This window comes from Geotrypetes seraphini, chromosome 6, assembly GCF_902459505.1.
Source record: "Geotrypetes seraphini chromosome 6, aGeoSer1.1, whole genome shotgun sequence".
Lineage (NCBI taxonomy): Eukaryota > Metazoa > Chordata > Amphibia > Gymnophiona > Dermophiidae > Geotrypetes > Geotrypetes seraphini.
In genome coordinates, this window is record NC_047089.1 from 226,975 (window position 1) to 245,266 (window position 18,292).

General features: G+C 42.0%; 1 protein-coding gene across 2 annotated transcripts in view; it reads left to right on the plus strand.

The window, feature by feature from the left end:
• Window positions 1–18,292, plus strand: part of DCHS1 (dachsous cadherin-related 1) — a 309,730-nt gene that overhangs the window by 209,794 nt on the left and 81,644 nt on the right. For both annotated transcript variants that reach the window (XM_033949396.1, XM_033949395.1), the window contains exon 6: window positions 1,903–2,910. In XM_033949396.1, the coding sequence (XP_033805287.1) occupies window positions 1,903–2,910 (1,008 nt within the window). The remainder of the gene's footprint in view (window positions 1–1,902; window positions 2,911–18,292) is intronic.

Genomic DNA, 18,292 nt, shown 5'->3' on the forward strand with positions numbered 1-18,292 from the left:
AAATGCGCCCCCCACACCTCACAAATTGCACTGCCATCAGCGCTTCACTCCCTCCCCCCAAAATGTGAACCCCATTACCAGTAAAATTTTGAGCAGGAAGGGGTACTCAGTCCCTCCTGTTCCACAGGCCTCCATCTAGCATTGGAGCAGGAGGAACCACAAAGTTCTTCTCTCCTTCTCCTTCCCTGCCTGATGCGAATGCGGGCCTTAGGCCCCGCCCCAGCACATCATCTGATGCATGGGGAGGGACCTAAGGCCATGATTGGCTGAGGAGCCTGAGGCGCCTGAGCCAATCAGGGCCTTAGTTCCCTCCCCGTGCATCAGATGATGCGGTACAGGAACCGGAGGAGTAGGAGGCAACCCTCCTGATCCCAGTGGAAAGGTAGGGGAGGGGGAGGGCAGGAGGGAGTGGGCATCCCTCCTGCCTCTTTCCAGGGAGGGGGGGGGGCACGTCAGCAGCAGTGGGGGGGTCTTTCTTTTTTTTTTAATGAGCAGATATTCTGTGCCATTAAAAAAAATGCCGAAAAAAAAGCCCTGACAGCAGTGAGAGGATGCTACTTCTCCTGTCACTACTGTCAGGGCTCTGCCCCGATTCAATCTCTCACTGAGTGCATCCAAACTTAATAGAGAATCCAACGCTGTTGACAGATCTAATCTAATCTAATCTTTAGTCTTATATATCAGATCATTCCCAGAGGGACTCGAACCGGTTAAGAGAACATTATCTTTAGACCATAGATAAACAGTCATAACAAAGGAAGAATCAGTAAATATCAACAGAGAGTTGTCAGCTAGGGAATTCTATCAATTATCAGTAAGATAATTTGCAAATAGATACATTTTCAAGGTTTTTCTAAAACAGGTCAGCGAAGAGAGAGTTCTCATAGCTGAAGGAAGCTCATTCCAAATTTTAACCATGTGAAAGCCTACCTAAAGTTTGAATCCCTTTAATGGCAGGGAACATTAATTTAAATTTATGTATATTCCTTGTAGACTGAAAATGATCGGAATTAAAAGAAAGAGGAAATAATGGGGCAAAGATCGGTCAGAGAATTGGCCAACAGCGATTGAGTCGCTATTGTTAGTGAATCTAGGCCTAAATTTTCAATAAACAAGACTCCAATCAATGAACATAATACAACAATCAACAGCATCCCCCCCCAATTCCCTTCCACCCCAACCCAACTACCACTCGTCCAGAGGATGCATCCCAGTACCAGCAACCCTACCACAATAGGAAGGCTCGGTGACCTGTGTTCTGATAATCCCCTTGTTAAATTATTTTATTAAAGAAACTAGGGAGATGTTAGAATGGAGCAGAGCTGTGAGATCCCCATGAGATTTCTCTGTTTGACTTCATGATCTACCTGTACTAGCAACTCTATTGAATGTCTGTCAATCTGTCCATTGCAACTTTCTGGGTAACTGACCCAACCTCTTGTAATGTAATCTGACCTTGAACTGAATAGGTAAAGGCGAAATAGAAAACCTGATTAACATAACATTATCACTCTGTAATCTAAGAAGTGTTAAGGATCTACACAGCTGCTGCATATGCTCTTTTCAATGCCTTCTGTGATGTCCCTGCCTGTGATGAAAATGACACTGTGTCCCATCTCCTCCCCTGTTATGATAGCTCTTTATTCACTTGGTTTGCTTGAATTTAATTACTTGAGTTTCCAAGTCTGCTTTACATTCAGCTTTAGTAGCCACGAGAGCTTATAGTCTAAGTTAGTAATTCAGATAAAGGAGGGTGAAGAAATATACCCAGCTCTCAAGGGAAGCAGGTTTCAGCCTTCTGCTGTGACCACTAGACCACTCCTCCCTTGCCAAGTTCATTGTGACTCCCTCACTTTACTATTTCTATCTGGCTTATTCATCTTTTCCTCTGCTCTCTTTTAGGGATCGCTGCCACTGTTTTTTATTCCATCTCTGCGGGGGATCCCAATGCATATTTCTCTATTGATTCCAGCACAGGACACATTCTGACTAGCCTTGCCTTGGACCATGAGAGTCACCCTGCTATCATACTGGAGGTCCAGGCACGCAGTGGTTCTCCTCCAGCTTACAGCAACACCAGAGTGAAAATTACTGTGTCTGACGTTAATGATAATGCTCCTTCTTTCCCATCACCCTCAGACTCCATCCTGCTTCCTGAAGCCACAGAGATGGGCACCACAGTGTACACACTTCATGTCAAGGATGGTGATAGTGGTCCCAATGGCCAGGTACACTTTGATCTTCTGTCAGGTAGTGACCGCATGTTCAGCCTTGAGCGCTCCTCAGGGAAGGTTCGATTAATTGGGATGTTACACTATGAGAACTCTGCTAGCTATGAGTTGAAGATTGTGGCACGGGACGGTGGTGTGCCCCAGCTTAGTGCTAGCTTCACGTTGCTGATCTATGTGCAAGCTGAAAATGACAGTGGCCCCATCTTTGACACACTAACTTATCGTGTGGAGGTGACAGAGGCCACGCCAGTGAACATGCGTTTCCTGCAAGTTTGTGCACGCCCTCAGGACCCCACAGGCCCTCACATTACATACCACTTGCGTGCAGATGGTGATGCTGCTAGCTTTGGCATTGTACCAGAAAGTGGATGGCTGTTTGTGAAGAGCATGCTGGACAGAGAAACCAAAGATCTCTACATACTAACTGTGCTGGCATCCAGTGGTGGGAATGATCAGAAGAAGACAGGAACATCAACAGTCCGAGTGTCTATCACTGATGAAAATGACAATGCTCCAAAACTGAATGAGGACAGATACTTCTTTACCATTACCGAGAACCAGCCACCAGGCACTGGCGTAGGCAGAGTGACAGCCACGGACAGGGACTCTGGCCAGAACAGTAGATTAACCTACCGTCTTCTCCATGAAGATCCCAACTTCCTCATCAATTCACAGACAGGTAAGGGAGTAACACTCAGTAAGTGGCAGTAATAACTCATCTCATTGGGAAGTTCAGTATAATGCTTTGAACTGGTTCCCTGTCTGTGAAATATACGAGGGTTGATTCATAAGTCATGGCAACTATTTTTTCTCTCTCGAAAATGCGCCAACACTGGAAATCTAACATATACATTTAAAAGTGTGTGACATGTACTTCTTAATGTTGCCACCAGGTGAGAGATGAGTGCAGCAGTCTCTGGTAGGGGAGAAGCAAAAAAAACATGACATTTGAAATCATCGTTTTATTAATAAACAAGTAATCAATGTTAGCTGTTTCACTAAATCAAGCGTACAATCAGCTTGAGAGTGAGTATGTTCAACTGTTAACATCGTTCAAAGTGTTGTCATATAGGATTATGGCATTGTGCAACCGTTCTGGACGTTTCTCCCATACTGCAGAAATGACTTATAACACTGTTCATTCACAGTGTGTCCCTCAAGAACTGGTTGACACACAGGACAACCTAGAAGACTACTTTGAAGAATGTTAACAGTTAAACAGTTTGTGTACTGTTTATTGGAAGCTTCTATACTGCTACTAATGACTGGGGAGTCAATTCAAAGCAGTTTACATGAGCTTCTGTAAAGGTGTTACAATACAGAGTTAGCATTTTTTAAGATGGTTTTCAATACAGACACATTTATACCATAATCATCCTACGTATATAATAATAATAACTTTATTTTATACCGCCATAACCAAAAGTTCTAGGCGGTTTACACTAAAAAGAGCTGGACAATCAGTGAAATATAATAATACAGTAAAAAATACAAATATTTGTAAAGTAGAATTTCAATAATAAAACTCTCATTAAGTAATGAACTTATCGAACAAAATGGTCTTAATTAATTTCCAAAAACAGCAATAGGATAACATAGCTTGCTGAATACATTTACCTAACCAAGATTGTTGCCTACCAGCTTGAAATGCTAGGGTCCTATCTAAGAAGGTCTTATATCTACGCCCATTAATTTTTGGATAAGCAAATAAGTAGAAGTTTCTAGTTTCACTTGATGGTCTATGCAACACAAAATGAGGAAAAAGGTAAGCTGGAGACAATCCCGATATCACCTTAAAGCAGATACAGGAATATTTGAATAATACTCTTGCCTCCAAAGGCAGCCAATGAAGTAAACGATAATATGGTTGGTTTTTTTTAACCTAACTAAACTAACCCAAGTGGTGTGTATAATCAAAATATAATGAAAAAGAATATATAACTCCCACTTATTCAGAGAAGTGCACTCACTCTCTAACTTAATTTTTTATCTATCTCAGTTTGATTATTTATATGGGAAACAGCCTCAGAAATGGAGCCTACACGCAGTCACAGACTGAAAAGATCAGCGTAGTTGCTATGCTCCTTGCTCCAGCCATCGGCCACAAAAAACCCGTTAATTTTTTAAAATATATTTTTTCAATATTATTCACTTTATGTGCCATAAAATATGTCATTTTTTTAAAACTAGTATAATTCAGGTATATTCTATGTTTCCTTTCTTATTGTGTGCACAACTCCATTTAGACTGAAAAAAGTGACTGGAATATTACTTAACTTAATGTTTGGTCACAAAAAATGCCTCTCAACAGATGCCAACGCGGCCAGCATTTCGCAGTCCGTCAACAGTTTTCAAAAAACTGTTGACGGACTAGTGCAGTGAAAAATGTGTAATGCTTATGAATCCGGCCCTGAAGCAGTGGTTTAAAGTACATCTCCGCAAAACGCTGGCCGCGTTGGCATCTGTTGAGAGGCATTTTTTGTGACCAAACATTAAGTTAAGTAATATTCCAGTCACTTTTTTCAGTCTAAATGGAGTTGTGCACACAATAAGAAAGGAAACATAGAATATACCTGAATTATACTAGTTTTAAAAAAATTACATATTTTATGGCACATTAAGTGAATAATATTGAAAAAATATATTTAAAAAAATTAACGGTTTTTTTGTGGCCAATGACTGGAGCAAGGAGCATAGCAACTACGCTGATCTTTTCAGTCTGTGACTGCGCGTAGGCTCCATTTCTGAGGCTGTTTCCCATATAAATAATCAAACTGAGATAGATAAAAAATTAAGTTAGATAGTGAGTGAACTTCTCTGAATAAGTGGGAGTTATATATTCTTTTTCATTATGTTTTTTTTTTTAAACCAAAAATCAATCGAACAGTTGTATTCTGAATTATCCTTAATTTCATTAGAATTTTTTTGGGTGCTCCTATTTTAGACTATTGTAGATGTTACAATAGTCTAAAATAGATAAAACTAATGCCTGCACCAATAGTCTGAACGATAAAGGATCAAAATATTTTTTTATGGTTCTTCATTTCCACAATATAAAAAAGCATTTTTGTACCACTAAGTTCATGTGTTCTGCTAGTGTTAAATGTTGGTCTAGTGTGACTCCCAGAATTTTGATAGATTTAATAATTGGGTAGTCATGACCATTAAGATGAAGCAATGAGTTTATTATTTTGTTGTTGGGACTAGCCAAGAAAAGTTTGGTCTTTTCCGTACTGAGTTTCAGTTTGAAATTAATTGTCCACTGTTCTATCTGAGTCATAATAGAAGATATCTGGTTTAAAATTTCAGTGGTAAAATTGTCCTAAAGGGGAAAAGTAGATGTTGAATAAGGTAGGCGATAGCGGAGAACCTTGGGGCACACCACATGGGTTGTTCCATGAATGAGAATAGTTACTGTCATAATACTAGTATCGTGTACTATGTTCATACTGAATCCTACTTATTTGCACACATAATACCTGTATCGTGTTCTTTGTTGTGTTCCTAATGGGGACTGCCAGCTATAATAATAATAATAATAACTTTATTCTTGTATACCGCAATACCATGGAAGTTCTATGCGGTTAACAATAGAAGAGACTGTACATTTACAGCGAAGTTACATTTACAGCGAAGTTACATAAATGGCAGTGAAAATTAAAAGCGAAGTTACATACATTTACAGTGAAGTTACATATTACAGCGTTTTTACAATTACAGCGATGTTGCATATATGGCAGTGAAAAGGCATGTGCTAAGAAGAGGCTGTACATTTACAGCGATGTTACAAATTATAACGGTGTTACATTTACAGCGATGTTGAATATAAGGCCGTGAAAAGGCATATGCTATGGAGGCCTGAGGGGCCTTTAGATCAAAACTGAGATTGGGTAAGTGGGTCATATCGAGGTAGGGAGGGAGCAGGGAAGGAGGGAAGGCAGAGTTAGTGGAATTTGTCGAAGAGGAAGGTTTTTAGTGACTTCCTGAACAGGTGATAAGGCGGGGAGTTGGAGATGAGGTCAGTTAGGCAATTGTTCCATTTGCCCGCTTGGAATGCTAGGGTTCTATCAATGAATCTCTTATAGAGGCAGCCTTTTAGGGAGGGAAAGGTGAATAAATGGGCGTTTCGTGTGCGAGAGGGGCCTGCTATTTCAAGATGCTCAGACAGGTAGATTGGGGAGGAGCCAGTTAGAGTTTTGAAACAAAGGCAGGCGAACTTAAAGATGATCCTTGCCTCAACTGGGAGCCAGTGGAGTTTGGTGTAGTAGGGGCTGACATGGTCATATTTTTTGAGATCGTAAATGAGGCGGACGGCTGCATTTTGGACTATTCTTAGACGTTTGATGGTGTTTTTATAGGTTCCGAGGTAAATAATGTTGCAGTAGTCTAATATGCTTAGCACCAGAGATTGAACGAGTAGTCGGAAGGCTTGGTGGTCGAAGTAACGTTTGATGGTGCGCAGTTTCCAGAGGGTGCAGAAACATTTTTTCACCTGGGCACTGGTATGGTCATCGAAGGTTAGAGTGCGGTCCAGGATGACTCCAAGGATTTTTATGGTGGGTAGGATAGGGTAATCTAGTCCATTCAGTTTGAGGGAGGTGTTTGTTAATTTATGGTTTGGACTCGCTAGGAAAATTTTGGTTTTTTCAGGATTCAGTTTTAATTTGAATTTGGAGGTCCATATTTCTAACTTGGTGAGGATAGAAGAGATGAGTTGTTCCGTTTCTAGAGTGAGTGAGGTGATGGGAACAATGATGGTGATGTCGTCTGCATATATGAACGATTTTAGGTTTGAGTCGGCTAGGGATCGTGCCAGAGGGGCCAGGTAAATATTGAATAGGGAGGGGGAAAGAGGAGAGCCTTGTGGGACTCCACAAGGGTTACGCCAGTGGTGGGAGAAGGCTCCATTACTATGGACCTGGTAGGTACGGTTACTTAGGAAACCTGTGAACCAGTTTATTACTTGGCCAGAGATACCGATGGAGTCAAGGCACCGGAGCATAATGTCGTGGTCGACTAGGTCGAAGGCGCTGCTCAGATCGAATTGGAGTATCAGGGCGCTTTTGCCCAGTGAGAACAGGTGGAGGAGGTAACTTGTCAGGGCAGTTAAGATTGTTTCTGTGCTATGGTTTTGTCTGAAACCGGACTGGGAGTCGTGAAGAATGTTGTACTTGTCAAGGTATTTCGTGAGGTCGTTGTTGACAAGGCCTTCCATGAGTTTTTGGAAGAGTGGTATGTTGGCGATGGGTCTGTAGTTGGTGATGGAAGAGATTGGTTCCTTGGGGTGTTTAGGGATAGGGGAGATGAGGATGTGGCCAAGTTCAGTCGGGAAGTGTCCAGTGGATAGGCATAGAGATACCCAGTTGAATAGTTCTGCTTTGAATGAGGGGGGGGCGGATTTCATGATGGTGGGAGGACAGGTGTCTAATAGGCAGTTGGAGTTGGCGTATTTAGAATAAAGTTTGAGGAATAGATTCCAGTCAGGATTTTCAAAGGAGGTCCAGGACATGTCGGCTCTTGAACCTTCAGTATCTGTTGTAAGTAGGTTGGGTGGAGGTTCGGGGCTGGGAGTTATAAGAGACAGTTTTAGAGTGTGGATTTTGTTGGCGAAGTGGTCGGCTAGAGTGATAGCGGAGGGCGGGAGGACGGAGATGGGGCGTTTGTGAGAGTCTATATCGAGTAGAGAGTTAACTAGTCTAAAAAGTGCTTTACTGTTTAGAGAAGGGGAGTTTATTAGTTGGGAGTAGTATTTACTGCGCTTATCGATGATCAGTTTTTTGTATTCTTTGACTTTTAGTCGCCAGGTGAGTCTGTCTTAAGTCAGTCCCTGATTTACACCAGATTCTTTCATGTTTCCGAACTTCTCGTTTTATGGTCAGGAGGTCCGCGTCAAACCAGCTGTTTGAGGGGCGAAGTGTTTTCGAGCGAAGTCTAAGAGGGGCAGTGGTGTTAAGAACTTGGTCGCTAAATTTTTCCCAGTTTAGGTGGAAATTGGGGTCTACATCGGAGTTGGAGATGAAAGTGTAGTGTGACCAGAAGTCTGCTGGATTTAGTTGTTCTCTTGTCCAGATGGATTGCTTTGTATCTCCTCTATGCTACTTTACTAGTTAAAGTAGTCTGTGAAGAGGATGATCTTTATCACTTTCTTGAACTTTCCGGTGTCCTTTTCTAGTATTAATTCCTATGGAAGGGAGTTGCACCATCTTGGAGTCATCACCGAGAATATTCTTGTCCTAATGCTTTTGTATTTGATGTCTCTGAAGGAAGGCATTTCCAACAGGCATTCTTGGCTCGAGAGCAGGATGTGTGCTGATGTATGGTAATGTAGGCTGGCTGCTAGATATTGCGGTTTTGAGAGATGAACAATTTTGTGTGCCAGCAACAAGATCTTGAATTTTACCCTGCTTTCAATTGGGAGCCAGTGTAACTCTTTCAGTAGTGGGGTGGTACTTATCTACCTCAATATTCCCAGCAGAAACCTTGGACCCGTGCTCTTCAACATATTTATAAACAACCTGGAAATTGGTATGACGAGCGAAGTGATTAAATTTGCGGATGATACGAAGTTATTCAGAGTGGTGAAGACGCAGAAGGATTGCGAAGACCTGCAACGTGACATAAACACGCTTGAGAAATGGGCTGCGACATGGCAAATGAGGTTTAACGTGGATAAGTGTAAGGTGATACATGTTGGTAACAAAAATCTTATACATGAATACAGGATGTCTGGTATGGTACTCGGAGAGACCCCCCAGGAAAGAGACCTGGGAGTACTGGTTGACAAGTCGATGAAGCCGTCCGCGCAATGCCCAGCCCAGCGGCTGCGAAAAGGGCGAACAGAATATTAGGAATGATTAAGAAGGGGATCACGAGCAGATTGGAGAAGGTTATCATGCAGCTGTACCGAGCCATGGTACGCGCCCACTTGGAATACTGCATCCAGCACTGGTCGCCGTAAATGAAGAAGGACACAGTACTACTCGAAAGGGTCCAGAGAAGAGCAAATGGTTAAGGGGCTGGAGGAGTTGCCGTACAGTGAGAGATTAGAGAAACTGGGCCTCTTCTCCCTTGAAAAGAGGAGGCTGAGAGGGAACATGATCGAAACATTCAAGATAATGAAGGGAATAGACTTAGTAGATAGAAACAGGTTGTTCACTCTCTCCAAGGTAGAGGGAACGAGAGAGCACTCTTTAAAGTTAAAAGGGGACAGATTCTGTATAAATGTAAGAAAGTTCTTCTTCACCCAGAGAGTGATGGAAAACTGGAACGCTCTTCTGGAGGCTGTTAGAGGGGAAAACATCCTCCAGGGATTCAAGATAAAGTTAGACATGTTCCTGCTGAACCAGAACGTACGCAGGTAAAGCTAATCTCAGTTAGGGCACTGGTCTTTGACCTAAGGGCCACCGTGTGAGCAGACTGCTGGTCTGACCTAGTAGCGGCAATTTTTATGTTCTTATGAATGCCTAGCAGGATTGCATTGCAATAGTCAAAGATTGAGAGCACCAGGGTTACATTATTACATTGGACATCACTTGATGGGTGAGGTAAGGTTTAAGTCCTCTAACCTAGTAGAGTTTGCCATAAGCATTTTTCATGATGCATTTGATCTGTAACGCCATGTCTAGGTTCGGGTTGAGCCATAATCTTAGGTTCCTCACCCTTTCCGTGGATGATTTTATAGTATTGCTATTCAGAGATAGTTGGTATCTCGGGCTATTTCCTCCCCATTGGTTAATTATAAGTAGTTCTGTTTTATCCTTGTTAGCTACTAGTCCATTTGGAACTATCCAAAGATTTTCTCTAGGCCTTTCTTGATCCACCGTTTAGTCTTCGTGTCCTGTTTCTTCAGCAGGATGATCAGTTGGACGTTGTCCACGTAGATGTTGCATTCCCATCCTAGTTTTCTGATGAATTTCCCCAGTCGTTGGAGGAAGATGTTGAACAGCGTGGGTGATATAGCGGATCCCTGTGGGACCCCTATGTCTTTCTTTCCAGTTGCTTGCATTTCCCTGCCATTCTACCCTCGTTAGGCTTTTGGCTAGAAAGGATTCTATCCATACCATGACTTTACCTTTGAGGCCCAATTCTATGCATCTTGATTTTAGCAGTGTGTATTCTACTAGGTCAAAGACTGCCGAGAGGTCCAGGAACCCCAGCAGTACGTCTTCTCCTTTCACATGGTATTTGAGGATGAAATCCTGTACTGCTACTAGCACAGTTTCTGTGCTCAGGTATCTTCTGAACTCTGATTGGGCCTGGTCTAGCTTCGATGAGCTTTCTAGGAAGTCTGATATTTATTGGCAGGCTAGTTTAATCTAATCTAATCTAATCCTTAGGTTATACCGCATCTTCTCCATGTTCGTGGAGCTCGGCACGGTTTACAGGAGATGTAATAGGACGGAACTACAATAAATAATAATAATAATAACAGCTTATATACCGCAATACCGTGAAGTTCTATGCGGTTTACAAAGATTAAGCAAAGGTACAAATTGATTGACTTTAAGAGGGGAGGGAGAAAGAGGGTTAATAGGACAGGAAATCCATTTTTGAGGAGAGAGTGATCAATAGAACAAGTTAATCGCTATAGAGGGGAAAGAGAAGAGAGGATCAGTTGTCTAGATACTTTAGGAACAGGTGTGTTTTCAGACGTTTCCTAAATTCCTCATAAGTAGTGGGCGAAAGCAATTGTTCTAGGTCTTTACCCCATGATGCTGCTTGGTGCGAGAGAAGATGTTCATGGTGTTTTTTCAGTTTACAACCTCTCACTGGGGGGGAAACGAAGTTGGAATGTGAGCTTCTCTTGTGTCTGTTGGCTGAGAAGACAAAAAGGTCAGTTATATATTTAGGGACAAGTCCGTGTAGTGCTTTGAAGCAGAAGCAGGCAAATTTAAACTTTATGCACGCCTCCATTGGCAACCAATGCAGCTGCCGGTAGTAGGGTGTCACGTGGTCAAACTTCCTCAGCCCAAAGATCAGTTTGACCGCTGCATTTTGCATCAATTGTAAACGCTGCACGTTCTTTTGGGAAATTGCTAAATAGGCGATGTTACAGTAGTCAAATAGACTCAGTATGAGGGATTGGACTAGGGTTCTGAATGCCGCTGTATCAAAATAAGCTTTAATGGATCTGAGTTTCCAGAGAGTGAAAAATCCCTTTCTGGTCAAGGAGTCCACCTGGTCTCTCATGGTTAGGCACTGATCCAAAGTTACACCTAGTATCTTTATGGTAGGTTGGATAGGGTAATTAAGATTATTGATACATAGTGGTGATTTGGTGTCAAGCGGATGTGGCGAAGCAATGAAGAAAGTTGTCTTTTCTGAATTAAGTTTGAGCCTAAAGGTTGTCATCCAGTGCTCCATCACGTTTATGGCTTCTGAAGCTTTAGGAATAGTTTCAGAAATAGAATTAACGAATGGGATGATGATTGTAAAATCATCTGCATAACTAAATAGTTTTATCTCTAACTGGGTTAGCTGCGTGCCTAGTGAGGACATGTAGACGTTGAAGAGCAATGGAGATAGCGGAGACCCTTGTGGCACACCAGATGGATTGCTCCAGATATCTGAAAGTTCATAATTAAAATGTACTTGATAAGTACGGGACATAAGGAAGCCACGGAACCAATTCAGCACCTCGTCCCTGATACCAATGGCGTCTAGGCATTGCAGTAGTTTTCCATGGTCTACTAGATCAAAGGCAGAACTCATATCGAATTGCATAACCAGGGCATTAAGGCCTTACTAAACAGTAGGCGCAGATTGTCTAAAATAGCCGCAATTACTGTCTCAGTACTGAATAACAGTCTAAAACCGGATTGAGTTTCATGTAGGAGAGAGAACTGATCCAGATAATCCATTAGTTGGGTGTGTACCAATCCCTCCATAATTTTTACAATAAACGGAATGGATGCTACTGGTCTGTAGTTGGATATTATAGCTGAAGATTCTTTTCGAATTTTTAGAATTGGAGTTATTATTATGTGACCATTATTAGAGAGGAACTTCCCAGTTTTTAGGTTATAAGCCAAATATTGCATCAACGATAGTTTAAATACTAAAGGTGCCGCTTTCATGGTTTCTGGGGGGCATGAGTCCAGAACGCAATAGGATTTAGAGTATTTGTTATATAGTCTGTTGTAATTGTTCCACTCTAAATCTTGAAAGGAGCTCCAGATCATGTGTGCCGGTGTATCATTTCCTTGGGTGATAGGTATCGGATGATCACTTGGGTCGTTTGTTGAACAATGAATGCTAAGGTTTTTAATTTTCGAATCGAAGTGTAGTGCTAAGTCATTTGCAGAGGGTAACTTAGAGTTGTGTGTGGGTGTGGTATAGCGAGCGGTGTCAAATAAATTTGTGATCAGGTTGAATAGCTCTTTTGTAGTGATTCCTTGTGAACCATTACAAGATGAGTTGATTTTAATTGAGTAGAATGCTTTACGTTTGTCTTTTATCATTTGTTTGTAGGGTTAGAGGTCGAAGAATGAGGAATATTTAGAGGACTAGGGAAGCAAGATATGAAGAGATTTTGAGGACTTGGGATACCAAAGTTGGAGAAAGGCTTACATTTTTGAGAAAAGCCAGGTTTTCAGATGCTTGAGGAAAACTTGGAGAGAGCTCAAGTTCCGAAGAGGGGAGGCAAGGCTGTTCCAGAGCTCAGTGATTCTGAAGGGGAGGGAGGTTCCCTGCTTTCCTGAATGGGTAATGCCTTTTAGTGAGGGGAAGGAAAGTTTTAATTTGTGGGGGGGGTCTAGTGGAGTTAGGGTTTGAAGAATTCCAAGTAAGAGGGATAAAGGGAGGGAGGATACCGTGGAGGATCTTGAAAGCTAGACAGGCACATTTAAAGTGGACCCTGGCAATTATCGGAAGCCAGTGAAATTTGGACAGGAGTGGAGAGACATGGTCAAATTTACTTTTAGCGAAGATGAGCTTGGCTGTGGCATTCTGAATCCGCTGAAGTCTATGAAGGTTTTTCTTAGTTAGGCTTAAGTAGATAGAGTTGCAGTAGTCTAATCTGGAAAGGATGATGGATTAGACAAGGAGGGTAAAATGGGAAGCAGGATCTAACTTTCCTCAGCATATGAAGGCTGAAAAAGCATTTTTTTCCAAGGATTGGAGGTGGTCGTTGAAGGACAAAGTGGAATCAATGATGACGCCCAGAACGTTACTCGAAAACTCAAGCTGCAGAGTGGAGCCAGAGGGCAGTGGGACGGAGGTGGGTAGTTGGTCTAGTTTTGGGCCGAGCCAGAGAAGTCTTGTTTTGGACTCGTTCAATTTCATTTGCACAGTATGGGCCCAGGATTGTAGGTTTAGTATACAGGAGGATATGTTTTAGACAGGTTGGTGAGGTTCGAATCGGTCTCGAAGAGGACGAGGATGTCGTCAGCGTAAGTGTAAATTGTTTCAAGGGGGGATAGATGGAGGAGTTTGAGGGAGGACATATAAATGTTGAAAAGGATAGGAAATAGGGGAGAGCCTTGCGGGACTCCACAATTCGGTTTCCAGGGGGAGGATGTGGTGCCATTCATGCTGACAATGTAAGAACGAGAGCAGAGGAATTTTGAGAACCAGTCTAGGACTGTGGAGTCAATGCCTATCTCAGAGAGTTGGTAAACAAGAATGTCGTGGTGGACAACGTCGAAAGCAGCAGAAAGGTCAAATTGTAGGAGGACGGCGAACTTGTTTCATGAATGAAGTTGTTGAACCTTTGATATCGGAGAACAGTAGGGATTCGGTGCTGAAGTTGGGATGAAAGCCATATTGATAGGGTAGGAGAATAGAGAATCTCTCTAAGTATGATGAGAGTTGGGTAGAAATGATAGATATTTGCAATTGGGCAGTAGCTGGAAGGTATGGAAGGGTCAAGGTCAGATTTTTTCAGTAGTGGGGTCAAGGCAATAAGACCCATTTCTGGGGAGAAAAGGCCCAAATGAAGGGCAGAGTTTATGAGGTTAGTGATAGAAGAGATGGCCTGTGCGTGAATATTCTCATATAGGTAGGAGGTGAATGGGTCCAAGGAGCAGTTACAGGATTTCAGTTTGAGGCAGAGTTTGAGGACCAGGGATTCTGATACGTGTTCAAAGGTAGTCCAAGATCTGTCAGCTGGGATAGGGTTGGAGACCGTTAGGGTGGGAATGGAGTCAGTGGGTACCAGGGAGTAGTAGGAGACTGAGGGAGGGAAGGAGCATCTCAGGGTAGAGACCTTATCGTTAAAGAATTTTACTAGAACGTCGGCTGAGGGAGAAGAGGGGAGCAGGGTGGGGTCTCTTTTGGAGGTTAGGGAGCGCCAGATGTTGAATAGTGTACTACTTTGATTGCTGGATCTGGAGATTTTGTCACCGTAGAAGTTCTTCCTTGCTTTTTTTAGCGCTGTATTGTACAGCTTAATATCGACTCTCCAGGACTGTCTGTCTATGGGGCATTTTGATTTTTTCCATATGCGTTCCAGAGCACGACATTTCTGTTTTAGTTCTCTGTGGTAAAGGAGGTACCAAGGGGCCTTGTGAGGGTAGGAGATGGATTTAGTGGAGAGAGGGGCGAGGGAGTGGTAGGTAGATTCGGAGAGAGTGACCCAGTTATGCCAGTTAGTACCTGAGTCTGTAGGCTTAGGGGCAGTGGAGGATAGGTTGAGAAATTTAGACCAGAACAGGTCGCTTGTAATTTTTTTGCGGAAGGTAATGGGGTAGGAGATGCTGGGTGGAGCCCCAAGATGCGACATGAAGATGGGGAGACAGAAAGCACCTAAGAAGTGGTTAGACCAGGGGACATGTTCCCAGCGAGTGTCGTCAACTGATGTCTTGTGAGAGGTGAGATCGAGGAAGCTAATGAGGTCTAGTGTGTGACCCTTTTCATGGGTTGGGGATGGTGCAGGGTGGGGGAGGCCCAGGGAGGTGAGGAAGCTAATAAATTCTGTCGTATCTTTGCTGGTGATGTCGTCTAGTTTGTCTATTAGTTTAGATATCCACAGTTGGTTGGCTACCGGTCTGTAGTTGGAGGGATCTTCTAGGTCTTTTTCTTTACTCTTCAGGATGGGCCTAATGACTGAGAGTTTCTGTGTAAGTGGAAGATGTCCGGACTGTAATGATTCATTGATAAGGTCCTTGAGGTAGGAGAGTCCGGGGCCTTTGAGCTCTCATTGGGTGTATTGTGCATGTTTTGATGGATGGTGGGCCCGGTTTCACTCTTCTCAGAAATTTCTTCACCTGAATCTCTGGGAAGGGTTCAAACTCTTCCATTTTGTGTCTCATTTCTACATCTCTGTGTCTTTTAATCTATTGTTATTTAGGCCATTGCCTTTCTGTAGCTTCATTATTTTCTCTGTGAAGAAGTAGCTGAATTCTTTACTGGTCAGGGAACATTTGTTGATGATTTCTTTCTGGTTTTTCCCCAACAAACCATACATTACAGTTTGTACTTGTACTTTGTTGTTCATGTTGTACACTGTAATAAAATGATCATTTCAAATGTTATGTTTTTTGTTTCTCCTTTACCAGAGACCGCTGTACTCATCTCTCATCTGGTGGCAACATTAATAAGTACATGTCACACACTTTCAAACGTATATATTAGATTTCCAGTATTGGGTGCATTTTCGAGAGAAAAAAATAGTTGCTATGACTTATGAGTCAATCATTGTATTTAATGTCCATAAAGCTTAAATTACTTAAAGTTGGCATATACTTGTTAAAGCAGAAAAACTGTAATCATGCAGAAATGGCTCCCAGACTGTGGTCTCTAGTTCTCCACTAGTTCAGAAAGGCTTGTGTAGGAGTCTCTCCTGAATGCTGTTTCCAGGTCTGATGCTCCATCAATCAATAAGTATTAAAGCATCATTCCCTTTTTCAATTAAATGTTCAAGATATAAGTAAAATTATAGTATAACTATCAATCAAATAAACAATAGATTACATTACATTAGTGATTTCTATTCCGCCATTACCTTGCGGTTCAAGGCGGATTACATAAGGATCTATCTGGCCATTTCCATAGGAATTAGAGGTTAGTTCAAAGAGATGAGGTTGTTCTTGTGGCTTTAGATTGTTTTAGAGAATAGAGATGGTGTTAGGTTGATTTCAAGAAATACACAAAAATAAAATATTTTAACACAAAAGTTAATATAATTTAAACCTACAAATCAATAAACAATCCCAATATTGACTCCCTAACATATGCAAATTAATTTCATGTACATTCATTGTGTGCTGTTCTATAAGAGGCTCTTTCTCTTGTGTACTAGCAGTGTGAGAATCTCCTCTGTAACTCTGGTTGAGTGTCTGTCTGCCAGAGTTCCCAAATTTAACATGTTCTTTAGGTTGGGTTTGTAAGAGGTTTTCTAGATGAGACTGTATGAGAAGAACCAGCTTCCTAAATTCTGAGCATTATTTTGCCACTGTAGCTAAAAAGAGTGTTATTTTGGAAAGTGCCAATTTGCAGAATCGTAATGCTATATTTTGACATTGTTTCAGATTATTGATTGAACCATGTCAACGAAAAGTGTGGAATTTTCAAGTGTGGAACTCTGAGCTATCATGAAGTTCCTATTTCTGCAGATGAAAACTCCAAAGGAAATTAATGAATGTATGATGCAACATTGAGTGACAAATGCTCATCATACTTCACAGTGAAGAAGTGGTGTACAAACTTTCAACATGGAGGTTTCGAGATCAAAGATGCAGCAAGGTCTGGGAAGCTTCAAATGGTGTCAGTTCCTGAAATTGCTGACCATGCCCATGATCTGATTTTGGTAGATTGGTGAATATTGGCTAAAACAATTGCTGAGACACTACAGATATCCAGGGAACATGATGGTGTATAATCCATAAGTAGCTGGGTATGCAGAATCTGTCAGCCAAGTGGGTGCCCAAATGTTTGAATGCTGACTAGAAACGACATCGTGTGGACACTTCCAGGTTGATGCAACATTTTCAGTGAGCTGATGCCAACTTTTTGGAATGACTAGTTACTGTTACATAGAAACATGATGGCAGATAAAGGCCAAATGGCCCATCTAGTCTGCCCATCTGCAGTAACCATTATCTCTTCCTCTCTCTAAAAGATCCTATGTGACTATCCCAGGCTTTCTTGAAATCAGACACAGTCTCTGTCTCCACCACCTCTTCCGGGAGACTGTTCCATGCATCTACCACCCTTTCTGTAAAAAGTATTTTCTTAGATTAATTCGGAGCCTATCACCTCTTAACTTCATCCTATGCCCTCTTATTGCAGAGTTTCCTTTCAAATTAAAGAAAATCAACTCATGCGCATTTACATTATGTAGGTATTTAAATGTCTCTATCATATCTCCCTTCTCCTGCCTTTCCTTCAAAGTATACAGATTGAGATCTTTAAATCTGTCCCCATATGCCTTATGATGAAAACCACATGTCATTTTAGTAGCCTTCCTCTGGACCGACTACATCCTTTTTATATCTTTTTGAAGGTGTGGCCTCCAGAATTGTACACGATATTCTAAATGAGGTCTCACCAAAGTCTTATCCAGGGGCATCAATACCTCTTTTTTCCTACTAGCCATACCTCTCCCTATGCAACCTAGCATCCTTCTAGCTTTCGCTGTCACCTTTTCACCTGTTTGGCCATCTTAAGATCATCACATACAATCACACTCAAGTCCCGCTCTTCTGTTTCACACATAAGCTCTTCACTCCCTAATCTGTACCGTTCCCTCAGGGTTTTGCAGTCCAAATGCAAGACCTTGCATTTCTTAGCATTAAATTTTAGCTGCCAAATTTCAGACCATTCTTCAAGCTTCGCCAGGTCTTTCTTCATGTTATTCACACCATCTGGCGTGTCTACTCTATTGCAGATTTTCGTATCATCCGCAAAGAGGCAAATCTTACCCAACAACCCTTCAGCAATATCATTTATAAAAATGTTTTAAAAAACAGGCCCAAGAAAAGAACCTTGAGGCACACCACTGGTAACATCCCTTTCCCCAGAGCAATCTCCATTGATCACTACCCTCTTTCGCCTTCCATTCAACCAGTTCCTGACCCAGCCCGTCATTTTGGTACCCTTCCTGAGGGCACTCAGTTTATTTA